The sequence below is a fragment of the Salvia splendens genome, chromosome 17, assembly GCF_004379255.2.
Source record: "Salvia splendens isolate huo1 chromosome 17, SspV2, whole genome shotgun sequence".
NCBI lineage: Eukaryota > Viridiplantae > Streptophyta > Magnoliopsida > Lamiales > Lamiaceae > Salvia > Salvia splendens.
The window spans coordinates 4085485-4101434 of record NC_056048.1 but is presented as its reverse complement, the minus strand read 5'-3'; the positions used below and the strand labels follow the sequence as shown (position 1 = coordinate 4101434).

Below are 15950 nucleotides of genomic sequence, written 5' to 3'. Positions count from 1 at the left end.
TGAGGAAGATTGTTCGTCGACTGATAATATTGTTATTAATTTCTTTTATTTGCTTGATATTTCCTTCATTCTCTCCTCGGTCACTATTTCACCCCGTTAAGCATGAATGACTACATTATTACAACATGATGCTCTTAAGAGTATTTGTTTTTTTTAATATCATAATATAATCTTTGTTCAAATTTAGGTAACTTATTATTTTGACAATTTATGCTCTATCAAAACCTTACCTGCTAATATTCCCCAAACAATAAAATAAATAAAATATAACCATGGAATCAATCTATATTTTACTATATATATAGAGTCATTAGGTTGGACAAGTTAAATAGGTCCCTCCATAATCCCAGAAATGGAGATGAGTAGTCTATTCATGCATCTTCCATATTAAGATAATAAATTTCAGTTATTTTCTTGGTCACAAAATCTGATGTTTCAATCAGCCAATGGAATTTCATTTTCTTGTAGGACCCACTCACACTCCAAAGTTTATTGCTACCGACACTTTTCATTCGCATATTAAAGTTTATTAATTCAATTCTAATTCTATGCATTCTAAATAATACAAAAATCAAGCATTCTTATTTCCTTTTTGGATAGTCACCATATCGATTAACAAGTCCATCCAACACATCACAGCTTTCACTAAGTTTTTAATATCAATTCCAAATTAATACTTATTTATAAAATATCTTCAATTTAATATCAGTATTCACTTGGTGGAGTATTAAAAAAATTATCACTAATTTGTTTCTACGTATAAAAGTTATGTAAATATTTATTTTGATATGATTATCATTTATCAAGATCTCTGAGTTCTAACTATTTTAGATTATATTAATATTATTGAATTTAGGTGAAATTGGTGGCCATTTAAAAATCATGGAGATTGTTGAAATCTTTTAGCACAAAGATGTTTGATATGTTATGTTCATTTATTCCTTCGAAAACCGAATGGACTTAATATATGATACACACTAAACTTAATTGTGCAATTGTCATAATTTGATGAATCAATATGAAGACAATAAGAATGAAATTTTTAAAAATAGCATAACTTAATAAATAAACATGATAAAAAAATTTCGCCCAAGTGGTTTATTACAGAGGCTTCATCATTTCCTCCTCCAGCTTTTCATTTTAAATGCAGAATTAATCGCGACGCAACTCCTATTTCATTTAATAAACAGTTGCCGTTTTTAATATATGGAGTACTGTAGAATAAAACACTAAATCCATAACTAGAAACTCCACAAGCCAATTATTTTTTTATACTATGTCCATTCGCATTAATCATACAAATTTGTTATTTTCGTCCATCTAAATAACTGACCTATTTGTTATTATACTCCTTAGAAATGGACCTTATATTCCATCACTTTATCTTATTCATAATTTAAATATCACGAATTTTAAGTATTTGGTAAAATAAGAAAAAAATATAAAAGTGATTGAAATTTTTAATAAAGAATGAGTCCACCTCATTAAAGATAAAAAAATTTATAAAATAAAATTTGTTATTTTTTTAGGATAATAAAAAATGACCAAAGTGAAGTGTATTTTTGTGGGACATAATAAGTATTCCCTTTATCTTATACTCCCTCCGTCCTTCAAATATTGTCTCATTTTGACCCGACACGAGTTTTAAGAAATGTAATGAAAACTGAGTTGAAAAAGTAAGTGGAATGTGAGTCATAGCTTTATATATTAGTTTTATAATAAAATGTGAGTATGCATGAGTTAGTGGAATATGGGGTGGGGTCCACTACAAAAAAGGGTAAAAAGTGAAATGAGACAAATTTTGTGGGACAGACGGAAATAGAAAATGGAACAAACTTTCAGGGACGGAAGGAGTAAAAGTTGTCACACTTGAGGGATTCCACATGATTTTAGGAGATTTTGTTTTGTGTGTTAAATGGAGACAAATAATATAATTTTTATATTAATGTGAAAGAGATTTAAAAAAAATGTGACATTTGTTGTAGGGACAAACTAAAAAGAAAAGTGAGACATGTTTTATGCGACACCGAGAGTAGTATATAAAAATATGACCCTTCTTCACTACTCATTTAGTACCTATTTTCTATTACATTTCTTAAAGTATGAGGTAATAACTAATAATCAAACCAAGTTAGTTACTAACAAATGGAGTATTGATAAACATTAATACTACATCGTCCTAAAAAATAGATATTTTTGGGACTGATATAGATTTTAATGTGTACTCCCTCCGTCTTATAATAAGAGTCACACTTCATTTTTACTATAAATGATTAGTAGGACTCACGTTCAACTAACCCAATTCACTCAAATTTTATTATAAAATCAATACTCCCTCCGTCCCGCACTACTCGCACGTATTTCCTTTTTGGGCGTCCCAAGTTACTTGCACTCTTTCCATTTTTAGTAAAAATTTTCACCTATAGCCGTCATTTTTTACTTTCCTATACACTCATTCCTTAATCTCCGTGCCGAAAAGGAAATGAGCGAGTAGCTCGGGACGAAGGGAGTATAAAATAGTGAGTCTCATATTCCACTATCTTAAACGCGTAGAAAGAAAGGGTTTGAATCCCCTGTGGGTGAATCCTCATACAAGGATGTTATTACATGAAGTACATAAATGAATACATCCCTATATATATAATATAATTTATAAATAAATTATTTGAATGTGTATGTAAATTCAGCGACAGTAAAGATTCAAATCAGAAAGAAAAACTAGTAGTTAGTAGTACAAAACAAAACTAATTTTATTAGAGATAAGCTTTTTATAAAATATAAAAAAATGTTGTTTTTACAGATTTGATCAAAATAAAAAGGTTTATTTAATTATTTTAATGAGAAGGATGGAATAATATGTGGAAAATAACTTGTGTTTGGAAATTGGAGAATCCCAACATAAGTACACAAACACAGAGCATGACAGCAAATCACCAGAGCGAACTGTTCCTAACACAGAGACAAAGGGCAAACCAGTCATTCCACGTCTACAACATACCCTTTTTGGTAATTTCACCACTGGCCTTCTCCACTACCATCTCTTCACACTCTCTCTCTCTCACTCCTTCCACTGCTACAAAACCTTTTCCCCATCTCTCTCTCTCTCTATACAAACCAAGGAGAAAAAAATGAGCGTCCGAAGCGGGTCGCACCAGCTCAGCAACGGGCTCATGGTCTCGGGCCGGCCCGAGCACCAGCTCAAGGAGCGCCAGCCCACAATGGGCTCACGCGCCGTCCCCTACACCGGCGGCGACGTCAAAAAATCCGGTGAGCTCGGCAGAATGTACGGCGTCGACCTCTCCAGCGCCGACCACCACCACCACCCTCCCCAGCCCGCCCCCCCGAAGCTCCCCTCGCGCCACAACAGCGGATCCGCTAGATCCGGCCCTAATTCCGGGAAGAATTCGGGCCCAATCAGCAAAAAATCATCATCCTCTTCCTTCTCCGGCCCGATTACGCCGATTCAGCCCACCGGACTCATCACCTCGGGCCCAATGGGCTCGAATCGGAGGTCGGGGCAGCTTGATTCCGCTTCTGCGGCGGCGGCTCCGGCAGCGAGCTCGTTCAAAAAGGTTTCGTACGGCTCCGCGGTGACGAGCTTGGGCGAGGGGGTGAAATTAGGGTTTAGAGTTTCGAGGGTGGCAATGTGGATGTTTTTGGTGGTGGTGGTGATGGGGCTGGTGGTTGGGGTGTTTCTCATGGCCTCGGTGAAGAAGCCGGTGATTCTGGTGGCGGTGGTGGCCGTGGTACTGCTGATTGTCGTGATTTTCGTGTGGAATTACGCCTATCGGAATCGCGGCGTTTTGGGATTTTTGAAGAAGTTTCCCGATGCGGAGCTCAGGGGCGCCGTCGATGGGCAGTTCGTCAAGGTCACCGGGGTAATTACGATTTTGTTTTTTCGTAGTATGAATAATGCCAAATTGTTTGGAGAATTTTGCAGTATTTTTAAGATAATTAATTACGCCAAATCATAACCTTTTTCTTCCAAACTTCATCATCAGTTATGGCACTCGGCGAAATTCTCTCTATTAAAATATGTATAGATTATTATAAGTATATATCTTGGGACCAGTTTGACTACTGGAGGATTGGATGTGAAATCAGCAATTAGGATTATAATAGTGGTTGAATTTGTCCTGATAAAATCTTTTTGGGGTTGTGATAAGTATTTACAATAATAGTGATGTGCTCATGGAAGTGGAGGTTGTAGTTCTTTGGAGTCGATGGGAATGGGTGTTTTTTACTCGAGAGTGTAGAATAATTTGACGAGTGGACGATGAGGCAATGCTCCCCTGCACAATTTATTTGTTCAGATGTTGCAAGCAGCAATGTTACCTATAACGTAATTGAGGCAAATTTATATCACTCTCAGCTATACAGTGATATATGTAACTATGAAGCATGTTTTGGAACAAATTCTATTGATCTTGCACATGACTGCGCTACATCTTTCTATGTGCTTTTAGAGCTCAACCTCTCTCCACTTCGAGAGTGTTTTAAGGATGGAAAACTAGAGGGTTGGTGGAGACGACGAAGCCTGTTTTAGTTGGTAGAGACGTTCCCCTCCTACCAATAGATTGGGGGTTGGAGTCACCATGGGGTAAATGAAGTACCATTATTGATCTTTTATAATGAAAAAAAGGAACTAGAGGCTTGGTGTGATATCATTCTGCATTTTGGAAGTTTAGATGATTGTAGGGATGCTAAAATTTGCATTTTTCTCAAAGTATTCCTAATTCCGGGAAACATAGCTGAAAAGAATTGTAAATTGCATAGAAGCCACAAGTGCCTAAGTAACTATCCACTTTCAAAATACCTGTATTTATCAAATGTTGATTGGTTTTTGGCAGGTCGTCACTTGTGGCAGCATACCCCTTGAAACTTCTTTTCAGAAGGTACAAAGATGTGTGTATGCATCCTCGGAATTATATGAATACAGAGGTTGTGGTGCAAAACCAGCTAATGCCAAACAAAGATGGTTCTCTTGGGGATGCACATACTCAGAGGTTAGTACTAACTGCTTCACTAACTCAAAATCACAAGGTTCATCTTTGATAATGAGTCACTTTGTATTCATCCCTCTTCACATGTTCAAGTTTGGCTATGCTTGATGTCTTATCTTCTTTATTCATTCGTTTTGTGAAGATTTTGTCCTTTCATTGTCATCCAGATGTTGCATAATGCATGCTATCGAGATTTATCAGTCTCTTTATGGCTTACGTTGCTGTGTTTATATTGACTATACAGTTTCCTATTTAAGTAATTTATTTTCTTTTGCTTCTTGTGTTAACAGAGGCATGTTGCGGATTTTTATATATCGGATTTTCAGTCTGGTTTAAGAGCTCTTGTGAAAGCAGGCTATGGTGCTAAAGTTGCCCCCTTTGTTAAATCAAAAACAGTAGTTGATGTCACCAAGGACTCCAGCAAACTGTCTCCAAACTTTCTACGTTGGCTTTCTGAACGAGGCCAGTCAAGTGATGACCGTCTAATGCGGCTCAAAGAAGGGTGAGTGAGATACCTTGTTGCATTATAATACTACCCACAAAAATTGTATTTTGCTTTTGAAAACATGTGGAAACAAGTGTGCGTACATTTGATTCTGCAGATATATAAAAGAAGGAAGTACCGTGAGTGTTATGGGTGTGGTTCAACGACTAGACAACGTGCTCATGATTGTCCCACCTTCTGAGCCTCTATCAACCGGTTGTCGCTGGCCGTGCTGTCTTCTCCCCACATACATAGAAGGCCTTACTTTGACTTGTGACGAAAGTCAAAGTACAGACGTGATCCCTGTGTAAACGAAGCATCTTTTTTGTGGTTGGGTTTTGGAACAAACGCGTTGACAGTGGAATGTGTGAGATGTAATGAAGATCCGGTAGAGACCTGTGAGTGTATAGTTTTGGTGGACGAAGAAGACGAAGGTGTGAAATCGATAAGAAGCTCGGTAGATATACATACATTTTACACATGGTGGAGATGGGAAAAGTTCCCTCCGAGCAAGTGGGGCTTCATCGACTGTATACAATCATCAATCAATCTGGGTTGATCTTTGCCAGCTGCATATATATATTCTTCATTTCTTATTTCACTCCTATTAATATCAAATGTTAATTTGTTTGTCATCCCTGAATTATTTTTTAATAAGTAGTAGTATTATGTTGATATCAGATTCAACAGTCTCCTTTTCTTTTCTTCCAAATTTATGTTGCAGAACAACCATATCCTGTCATAGATGTTTTTTTAAATTCTGGGGTTCACAAAGCCAGACATTCTCTGGTAGTGGGAAATAATAAAATAAAATAAAAATGGTGGAAAACGAAGGAGGCAAACACATTCACACATCGTAATAGTGATATATATACTCGGTGGATAAAATATTATTCAAATGACAACTAACAACTATTCCGTGTCAACTTTGTTGCATTAATAAGAGGTGATGGGTATATGACTAAAATAGGTGAATAAATAAATTTTGATGCATTAAACAGAAGTTATGGGTGTATAAGAAATGGAAGAATAAAAAATTGGCTAGTTGGTTATTTAAATTTTGATTTAAAAAAATATATAATAGCTATAATCATTTTTAGAATCTCACCTAATTAACAATTAGCTCAAATCTACATCGAAAATTTCGCATCACTTTAAACACTCGGTTGCGAACATAGAATTATACTAGTAATACTATATAGTCAAAATGATGCAACAAAATTTAGATGTATGATGCTCAGATCATCTCCAACCATACACTAAAACTCATGTTTAGTGTAGAAAACTTCTCCAACTATATATCAAACTCAAATTCAAACTCAAACTCATTTTTATTATTTTTATGGAACAAAACCAAATATGATGCTACTGCAAAGATTGCAAAGATTTTGGAGACGCATACTAAAAAATAGTGTAAAATTTGAATTTGATGTAAATGGTTGGAGCAAAACTACTTTATTATATGACATACACTCAACAATGAGTTTGAATTTGGTGTAAACAGTTAGAGATAGCCTTATAAGTTACTTGCACATTTACTTAGCAAAAATTTTATTCTCTCATCTATTTTATTATCTTTCATACTTTATTCTCACTCAACTTAACATTTAAACATCAATTCCTGAATTCCCGTGCCTAAAGAAATGGTGCAAGTAGTTTGGGATGGAAAGAGTATTATACTAAAACTGAATCAAGGGCTGCACATCATACATTACTTGTTTCTTCTACACTCAAAGAGGTATTAATCTCTAACAAGTAGCCTATTCTAACTGTTTTTACTGCTCTAGGACATCTCTCTGCCTCTCTCTCTATATATATAACATATCTATGTATAAATGTAGCATAGCATTGTGCCTCCAACTGAATGTAAAGTAAGCAAAACTTTCTGAGACATTTTATCACCCTATGTTAAAGTTAGTTATCATATCCAGGCCAAAAATCAGGGTGTTGCATCCAGTAATGCAGACACATCAAAGTTACCGACTACTCCTTGACTCAAAAGGCGCATAGCAGCTCCTTGAGAAAATTTCCTTGCGAATAAAAAACAGGGAACAGATGTGGAATTGTTACTGCACCACTCTGTCCTGTATTCTGTTTCATAGTATACGTGGTCGATATCCTGAAAACACGCATGCCGCAAAACATAAATACAGAAGAACACCTTGTGTAGGGCACACCCTGAGATGAAACAAACAAACCTTTATTCTTTTTATTTGTTCTGATCCTGCATTTGCGTAGCTAAATGTGAAAGGATGCCAACCGCCATTATCCGTGTTTGTTGTGGATTGGTTCCATACAGTGTAGGTAACTGTTCTTCTTTCGAGTTCAGTTTCAAGATCTTTCATCTACAAACCAAAAATGAAGAGAGGAGAGTATAGTTTGACGACTTGACCAGACTTGGGTGTGGTGGTATATGCATTATAATTTATGAGTTCTTTTGCTTACTGCGAGTAATGTCTGTACGTAGTGTTCATCTGGTATACAGTTGTGCTGTTTCTGAAGCTTCTGCATCCAAATCAATATTAAATGGTCAACCAATATGACGCCAATGATAAAAATAGGAGATGCAGCACATACTGAAGAACAAAGTTAAAGAATACAGGCAATAATAATCCTCTATCAGAAAATTTGGTATTTTCAGGGTTTATGAGTGTATTCACATTTGATCGGGCAAAAAATGTAACTTGCCAGATTCTTCCTGCCCTTACTTGCATCAACTGGCGGGCGCCTCTGCAACAAAACACACTTTTTATCAATTTTTTTACCCATCAAAGCAAATAAATATACACGCAGAATTTAAGTACCTTACAGAACTTCTTGAAGATGGGAAAAACGATTTCATCATCAACAACTTCTTCTGCATGCCTTCGAATCAAGGTGACCCACTAAAGTAGACACCAATTAGATTCATATAGAGCAATATATTTTGATAACTGTTGAATAAATTTACCACCTCTTTCATAAGAAAGCTCAATTACCTAGTAGATGATTTTTGTGGATATTTTTAGGTTGACAAAACAATGCGTAATCATATTGCATGACACAACTGGTCCGCTACAATTCCAAAGAAGCTCACGTTGACTTACACAAGCAAGTTGGTATTTAAGATCTTTAAAATTTTATTTTCTTCTATGTATGAGTGTGACATCAAAGGCATGAGGGAACCAAACGTGTCAAGGATACATTATTATCTGATTAAGTTAAGAGCAGTCGGTTTACTGGACAATGAGACAGGAGCAATACTACCATGAAACAAGATATTAACCTGCGATCCTTTCCGCCATTTCTGCTTTGGTATAGCTGGAGACATCTTTGGATTGTAGCGAACATCTTTTTTGTCAAGAAAGGTGTCAAAGGAAACTCAAATTTAGCTACCCTATATATTTAATGTCTTTTAATATGCCACTATGTATTCTCCAGCAAGTAGTCAAGACAGTATGAAATTCAGTGAACCCTATTTCAACTTTATTAACCACCTGTCCACAAAACTTCTTGGAGAACCCATGAGATAGTGGTAGATATAGCTGAAGTTGTACAGAGGGACACAGCTGTTCAAATTGACACATCTAAAGTCAGAAAACTATCAATTTTGAAGTTGCAGCTATGCAGAAAATATTAATGGATACATATATACATTATGCAATGTGAAGAATAAATTTTGGCACAGACTGCATACAGTAATTCTGAAAATTAGGTGTTGATATCCATTTAATGACATCCAAAATTCAATGTGCATGATAGGAAAAATGCAATTCTATCCCTGTGTACTGCAACCTTTTCTGAATTTTGTTGCCTATACTTTGATATGTAAAGTTCAGCCCCATGCACTTTCTTTATTTCCTCAAGTCCTTGACATCTCCACTTTTATAGCCGTGGGGTGTGAGGGGGTTGATAAAGAAAAGTATATTGGGATACTTAAAACAATATTTAAAAAGTAAATATAGTGAAAAGACACAGAGAAATCATGCCTTTTTCTTATAGGAATTAAGGAGCTTAAGGCCCACCAAGATGCTAACTAAAAGAAACTGATCCTAATCTAGGTTACAAAGTATAACCACCAATCTTTACCAAAACCTTGAGTGTAAGCAATCATATCCCATAAATGAGCTAAAGAGTTAATTCCCCTCTGTCATGGCATTCCTACTTGTTCTATGTTTTAGTAACCCACAAAGCTATGGATCAAATATGATTATACTGTAAAAGGGCACAAATACCTCAATATAACACTCATATTCAGAACGTCAATCACACATTGGTCTATTTACCAGCTTATCCAATTAAGATTTGTTTCAACTAGGGGATATTACAGCACCATATTACGTCAAACCAAAAGAATATGCATAAAACTCAATTTGTATTGAATCCTGTAATGAAGATGACCTGTCTGATAGAAGTATAAATCTTTGATTTGCAGGATCCTGAAGGGCTTCTTCAAAAAGTATCCTCTCAGCTTGAATAATACTTGCTTCTCCCCAGGCTACCTACACCATCACTCTTAATATCAATCTAATGTGTCTAGGAAAAAAACCATTTCAATCAGCAGCTGTAGGTTATGTTATGTCTCCTCCTGGTCACACATTCTAGAGTCATCAAGGATAATCAAGACAAACTTTGAAACACAACAGACTCATTCTGCACGAAACCTATAGGATTTGCATACTTTCATAAATTTTCAATCTATATTTTAATCTTATTTCCACATACATCTCCATATCCAAACAATGCATAAAATGGCGATATTACCTTAATGTTTTTTCTCAGTTGCCGGTCGAAAAAGATGGCCGATCTTGTTGTAGATTGATCAAACACAAAATTTGGCTCAGAATGTATATATATTGAAAAATTTTCCATATCAACATTCTGCAGAAAAGCTCAAATCAGATGGAAATATAATTGATGGATCCGCGAATTTTTGATGTTAGCAAATGCTGGTAGAGAATGAAAATGCAGACACAAGGAATTTACGTGGTTCGATTTACTGAAGTAAATCTACGTCCACGGGAAGAAGGGAGGGCAAGATTGTATTGCTTGATCTGTTTTCTACAGCTTACAAATACAAACTTGCTATTTGCTATATGGTATTTTATCTCTAGAGAGCTTAACCTTCTCATATCAGATCTAAGTTCTATTTATATCTTGAACTAAGATCGTGGCTTGCATCACCACCCTAAGTCGTGGATGTCGTGTAGGTCATGGCCTAAGATCGTGGATGTAGCGTAGGTCATGGCCTACGATCGTGGCCTGAGTTGACACCACGTGGTAGTGGGTGTGTTGGACATCCTGTATGGGTCCACTAACTCCTTGTTCGGTCGAATACTGAGACCGAACTGCTTTGGTTACCGATCTGAGAGTAGAGCTTGATGCCGACCTGAGAGCAGAGCTTGATTGGATGGCTTTTACCGAGCTGTAGGCTGAGGCCGAACTCTTTGGTAATGCCGAACTCATACTCCTGCTTTGGTTGCCGATCTGAGAGCAGAGCTTGATAGGTTGGCTTTTACCGAGCTGTAGGCTGAGGCCGAACTCTTTGGTAATGCCGAACTCATACTCTTCCTTGGGCTTTGGGCTGATGGGCCGTCATTGCTGTTGGGCTTGTTTAGTACGCACCCCATCACTACCCCCCCCGAAAAGCGAAGTGAATCACTTCGGCGAAGCGAGTCACTTCGGCATTCTGAAAAAGGGGACGGGGGAGGCTGAAGTCAGGGGACGTGCCCTGCGCGTGACTGCATTAAATGCGGCATTAAATGCGACAGTAAAATCCGGCCGTCGAATCCTGAAAAGGTGGGATATGAAACAGTGAGTTGTTGAGGTTGTGCTCGTACTCCGAGGTGCTTTTGCTCTTGACGACTATATCGTCAACATATACTTCGACTTCCTTTCCAATCAGGTGCCGAAAAAGCTTGTCTACCATCCTTTGATAAGTGGCTCCGGCATTCTTTAAACCGAATGGCATCTTTTTATAAGCGAAAATGCCGAAATCAGTAATGAAGGCCGTTTTTGAAGCGTCAATCTCATCCATTAAAACCTGATGGTATCCTTTGTATAGATCAAGAAAACAAAAAATTTCAAAGCCTATCAGAGCTTCTACTTTTTTATCTATGTTCGGAAGGGGATAGCAATCTTTGGGACAGTGCTTATTTAGATCGGTGAAATCTATGCACATCCGCCATCCTCCTTCCTTTTTCTTGATCATGACAGGATTGGCCACCCACGAAGGATACTTCACTTCGAATAACACATCCGCCTTCAATAATTGACGGACTTCGTCATGGATGACTTGACTTCGTTCTGCCGCAAAGAGTCTTTGCTTCTGTTTTATCGGCCGGACCGAAGGATCAATATTTAAACGATGAGTGATTACCTCGGGGGGCACTCCGGTCATGTCCAACGGAGACCATGCAAAGACGTCTTTGTACTCCTTGAGGAGCTGGATGGTTTTTTCCCGAAGTAGAGGCGTTCCCGCGAAGCCGATCTTAACCGTTCTGGATGGATCGTCTTCGTACAGCTGAACTGTCATCGAGTTCGGCTCCGGTATGACTTCGGTCATCGCCTCTGACTCCGGCTGCTGTGATTGCTATGCTTGGTGGTGCCGATCTGACTGCTCGGCACTTCTAAGCGCAATTTGCAGACATTCCTTTGCTCTTTTTTGGTCACCTCGGATGACCGCTATCCCTCCTTTAGTAGGGATCTTGATGGTGAGGTGATAGGTGGAGCAAACGGCCCGAACTGTGTTGAGCCAGTCTCTTCCCAGGATGACGTTGTACGGGGACCGAGCTTTTACCACGAAAAACTCAATCATCGTACTGGAGCTAGTAGGCGCTTTCCCCACCGTGATCGGAAGGCTGATAATACCTTCAGGGCGGGTGTCCTCCTGGGCGAAGCTCTTCAGGGGAAGCGGAGCCGGGCTGAGCCGAGCTGGGTCCACTTCTAGTTTGTCGAAGCACTCTTTAAAAAGAATGCTGACTGACGCTCCTGTATCCACAAACACCCTGTGGATCAGTTTGTTTGCCACTCCGGCTTGGATGACAATGGCGTCTTGGTGAGGAGAGATGGCCGGGACGGGATCAGCATCCGAGAACGTAATCACTTCGTCCTGCTTCAGCCTTTTATGCGTTGGATCCTCTCGATTGGAGCCCCTGCGCTCTGACTTCAGGGACGACTTGGTCTTCCCGGCAGGGAGAGCGTCAATAGTCAGGATTACTCCATCATATTGCGGCTCGTCATCGTCTTCGGGATCCGGCTGCCTTTTCGGATCCTGAGGAGCGCAGTTCGCACCTCTCTGCTTCTTATTCTTCTTTGACTGCTTGCTTTGGTATTTTTTCAATGTCCCTGCCCTCACAAGAACATCGATACCTGCAGCCAAGTTTCTGCACTCCTCGGTATCGTGACCGTGGTCTTGATGGTAGGAGCAGTAGTTATCCTGGGGTCGGCGCGCGGCAGATTTCGTCATCCGCTTTGGCTTTTCGAACAGGTCGGAGTGTAGTTCGAAAATTTCCGCTCTCGGCTTGTTCAGCGGTACGAACTGAGCGGGCGGCTTCTCGGGATTGAGACGGGGTCCCAATCTGTCTTGCACCGGAGTCCTTTGAATCCTTTCAAAAGGAGTTCGGCGAGGATGTCCCTGATCGCCAAAAGGAGTTCGGCGAGGATGTCCCTGATCGCTATGATCGGGCTTCCTCCTGTCTCCTCGGGACGATGAGCTGTCTAACGACCGTTTGCGACGGTCTGCCTCATCGGCCCGGGAGTACTGGTCCGCAATGTCCCACATTTCCTGAGCTGTCTGCGGACCGCACTCAACGAGCTTCCTGTAGAGAGCTCCGGGCAGGATTCCATTTTGGAATGCCGAGATGACAAGCAGATCGTTGAGATCGTCTACTTGCAGGCATTCCTTGTGGAATCTTGTCATAAAGTCGCTGATTTTTTCGTCGCGACCTTGACGAATGGAAAGCAGCTGAGCCGAAGTGATTCGGGCTTCCGCTTTCTGAAAGAACCTCCTGTGGAAGGCATCCATTAGATCTCGGTAAGATCTGATGCTGCCCTGGGGGAGGCTATCGAACCACCTTCTCGCGTTCCCGATGAGCAGCTCGGGAAACAGCTTGCACATGTGGACCTCGTTGAGACCCTGGTTCGCCATGTTATACTGATAGCGCCCCAAGAAATCGTGAGGGTCCACGAGCCCGTCGTAAGTCATCGACGGAGTTCGGTAGTTCTGTGGTAGGGGAGTTCGGGTGATGTCGTCCGAGAACGGAGTCTTCAGTGCTCCGTACACGGCGAATCCGATATCTCGTCGGTATGGAGGAGATTGAGTTCTCCTGTGATTCCGGTACCGAGGAAGAGCAGGAATATGTCGGGGTTGAGGATTCTTCTTCCTGGAAGACACGGCACTACTGCGGTAGTGACTTTCATGTCTGGATGAGGAAGGAGAATCCTCCGCTTTCGTCTTCGGCTCTTGGCTCTTTTGCAGGAAGGCTAAGAACTCATCCTGCTTCTCAGCCAAGAACAGCTTGACAGCCTCATTCAAATCAGGCTGCTGGGAAGACTCAGTGGGACGATTTTTGGAGCGGCCTGTTCCTTCGCCATGAGAACTGGTGGTGGATTTATCCCTAGGCTGTTTTCCAGACCTATGGGATGGATTGGCTTCCTCCTGGTTCTCACGAGCAGGAATACGGGTACTCTGCGATCTGGTATGCATTTTTTGGGTGGAAAAAATGGATCAAAAATTCGCTTTATCACAAATTTTGTTCTTCGTTTCCCACAGACGGCGCCAGTGATGGATCCGCGAATTTTTGATGTTAGCAAATGCTGGTAGAGAATGAAAATGCAGACACAAGGAATTTACGTGGTTCGATTTACTGAAGTAAATCTACGTCCACGGGAAGAAGGGAGGGCAAGATTGTATTGCTTGATCTGTTTTCTACAGCTTACAAATACAAACTTGCTATTTGCTATATGGTATTTTATCTCTAGAGAGCTTAACCTTCTCATATCAGATCTAAGTTCTATTTATATCTTGAACTAAGATCGTGGCTTGCATCACCACCCTAAGTCGTGGATGTCGTGTAGGTCATGGCCTAAGATCGTGGATGTAGCGTAGGTCATGGCCTACGATCGTGGCCTGAGTTGACACCACGTGGTAGTGGGTGTGTTGGACATCCTGTATGGGTCCACTAACTCCTTGTTCGGTCGAATACTGAGACCGAACTGCTTTGGTTACCGATCTGAGAGTAGAGCTTGATGCCGACCTGAGAGCAGAGCTTGATTGGATGGCTTTTACCGAGCTGTAGGCTGAGGCCGAACTCTTTGGTAATGCCGAACTCATACTCCTGCTTTGGTTGCCGATCTGAGAGCAGAGCTTGATAGGTTGGCTTTTACCGAGCTGTAGGCTGAGGCCGAACTCTTTGGTAATGCCGAACTCATACTCTTCCTTGGGCTTTGGGCTGATGGGCCGTCATTGCTGTTGGAAATATAATCATATCTGAGAAAAATATTAGGCCACGTCGACATGTTACAACGAGCAAGACCAAATCTCCTCCTAAAATCCTACTTAGATAACCCAATTCAGAACTAAATACCGAATGAATTGAAAATTGCACCAACCTCAAAAAAGCTCTCCCAGAGGAAATCAAGGGGCAAGTTTCTCCGAACGAGAAACAGGAACGCCATCTTAGGATTGCCGCTGAAATCGTAGGCGAGAGAGCGAGATTTCCGCGGCAGAGCAGCCGTGGACTGAGAATACTGCTGGATTCGGAGATAAGCGAAGACGCAAAGCACGACGGAGACTAGAATCACCAGCTTCCACCCGAAACACAGCACGTGGCGCATCGACAGCCCCGGCTTCTTCGTCATCGCTCACATACACAAACAAACTGCTTAATCCCAACCTACCACTTCCACTTCTTTCTCTTCCTGTTGTTTAAAATAGAAAAATCAGCAGCTAAATCAACAAATAAGCAGTGAATTGAATTCACGGAAGGTGAGGTTCGGGGAGGGAGAGAGAAGTACATGTACATTGTAAGTGGAGAGCGCGATCGATGGAGTTAAGAAAATAAATCAATTGAAGGAATAGAAAACGAAAGAGTTTGGTTTGAAAGGGAAGGGTGATTCAGTTAGTTGGGAATGGGAGATGCTCTTATTACTTTTGTTCTTCTTTGCTAAGCGGAGGGGACAGGTCGAACGACGTCGTGCCGCGTGCGCATTTTAGCCCATTCTTCTGTTACACCTCAATTGATTTGATGTTAAGCTAATCGATACTCATTAAAATATTGTTAATCCGATGTTGACTTTTTGGTCGGCTTGCTCAAAAAATATTTTTGGTAATATACATAATCGAACTTTTTAATGGAGTAGCTTTTTTTGTCCATATTTATAAAATGGTTAAATAAAAATTAACGGCAAATCATGTTTTAAAGTCTAAAATTAGTCCATTATGTTTGCTCCATTACATATATAGATCATCAATCCATCAAAAC

General features: G+C 40.0%; 2 protein-coding genes across 3 annotated transcripts; one reads left to right on the top strand and one right to left on the bottom strand.

The window, feature by feature from the left end:
• The first annotated feature begins 3084 nt into the window (after window positions 1–3084).
• On the top strand, window positions 3085–6181 carry LOC121775233 (uncharacterized membrane protein At1g16860-like). Its single transcript, XM_042172274.1, has 4 exons — window positions 3085–3878; window positions 4851–5006; window positions 5294–5505; window positions 5606–6181. The coding sequence occupies exons 1-4, from the start codon at window positions 3129–3131 to the stop codon at window positions 5796–5798; spliced, it is 1311 nt and encodes a 436-aa protein (XP_042028208.1). The 5' UTR covers window positions 3085–3128; the 3' UTR covers window positions 5799–6181.
• A 962-nt stretch (window positions 6182–7143) lies between these two features.
• LOC121773955 (glycosyltransferase BC10-like) lies at window positions 7144–15647 on the bottom strand. 2 transcript variants are annotated; one of them, XM_042170866.1, is made up of 11 exons: window positions 15484–15647; window positions 15079–15387; window positions 10231–10347; window positions 9868–9968; window positions 8964–9035; window positions 8753–8834; window positions 8292–8372; window positions 8176–8217; window positions 7933–7992; window positions 7686–7832; window positions 7144–7606 (listed from the first exon to the last, which is right to left on the bottom strand). In XM_042170866.1, exons 2-11 carry the CDS (start codon window positions 15325–15327, stop codon window positions 7427–7429), a joined length of 1131 nt encoding a protein of 376 aa, XP_042026800.1. In that variant the 5' UTR covers window positions 15328–15387; window positions 15484–15647; the 3' UTR covers window positions 7144–7426. The 2 variants fall into 2 exon arrangements, with proteins under 2 accessions (XP_042026800.1, XP_042026801.1); XM_042170867.1 differs by having other exon boundaries at window positions 15490–15647.
• Window positions 15648–15950: the final 303 nt, after the last annotated feature.

What these genes read in the sequence shown, in the direction of transcription:
- LOC121775233 (XM_042172274.1), top strand. Translation starts at nt 3,129, where the DNA reads ATGAGCGTCCGAAGCGGGTCGCACCAGCTCAGCAACGGGCTCATGGTC. An exon ending in GGGGATGCACATACTCAGAG is followed by an intron (nt 5,007 to 5,293) that starts GTTAGTACTAAC and finishes TTGTGTTAACAG; the next exon opens with AGGCATGTTGCGGATTTTTA. An exon ending in CTAATGCGGCTCAAAGAAGG is followed by an intron (nt 5,506 to 5,605) that starts GTGAGTGAGATA and finishes TTGATTCTGCAG; the next exon opens with ATATATAAAAGAAGGAAGTA.
- LOC121773955 (XM_042170866.1), bottom strand. Translation starts at nt 15,327, where the DNA reads ATGACGAAGAAGCCGGGGCTGTCGATGCGCCACGTGCTGTGTTTCGGG. An exon ending in AACTGAGAAAAAACATTAAG is followed by an intron (nt 9,969 to 10,230) that starts GTAATATCGCCA and finishes GTGATGGTGTAG; the next exon opens with GTAGCCTGGGGAGAAGCAAG. An exon ending in TCTTCAAGAAGTTCTGTAAG is followed by an intron (nt 8,218 to 8,291) that starts GTACTTAAATTC and finishes GTTTTGTTGCAG; the next exon opens with AGGCGCCCGCCAGTTGATGC.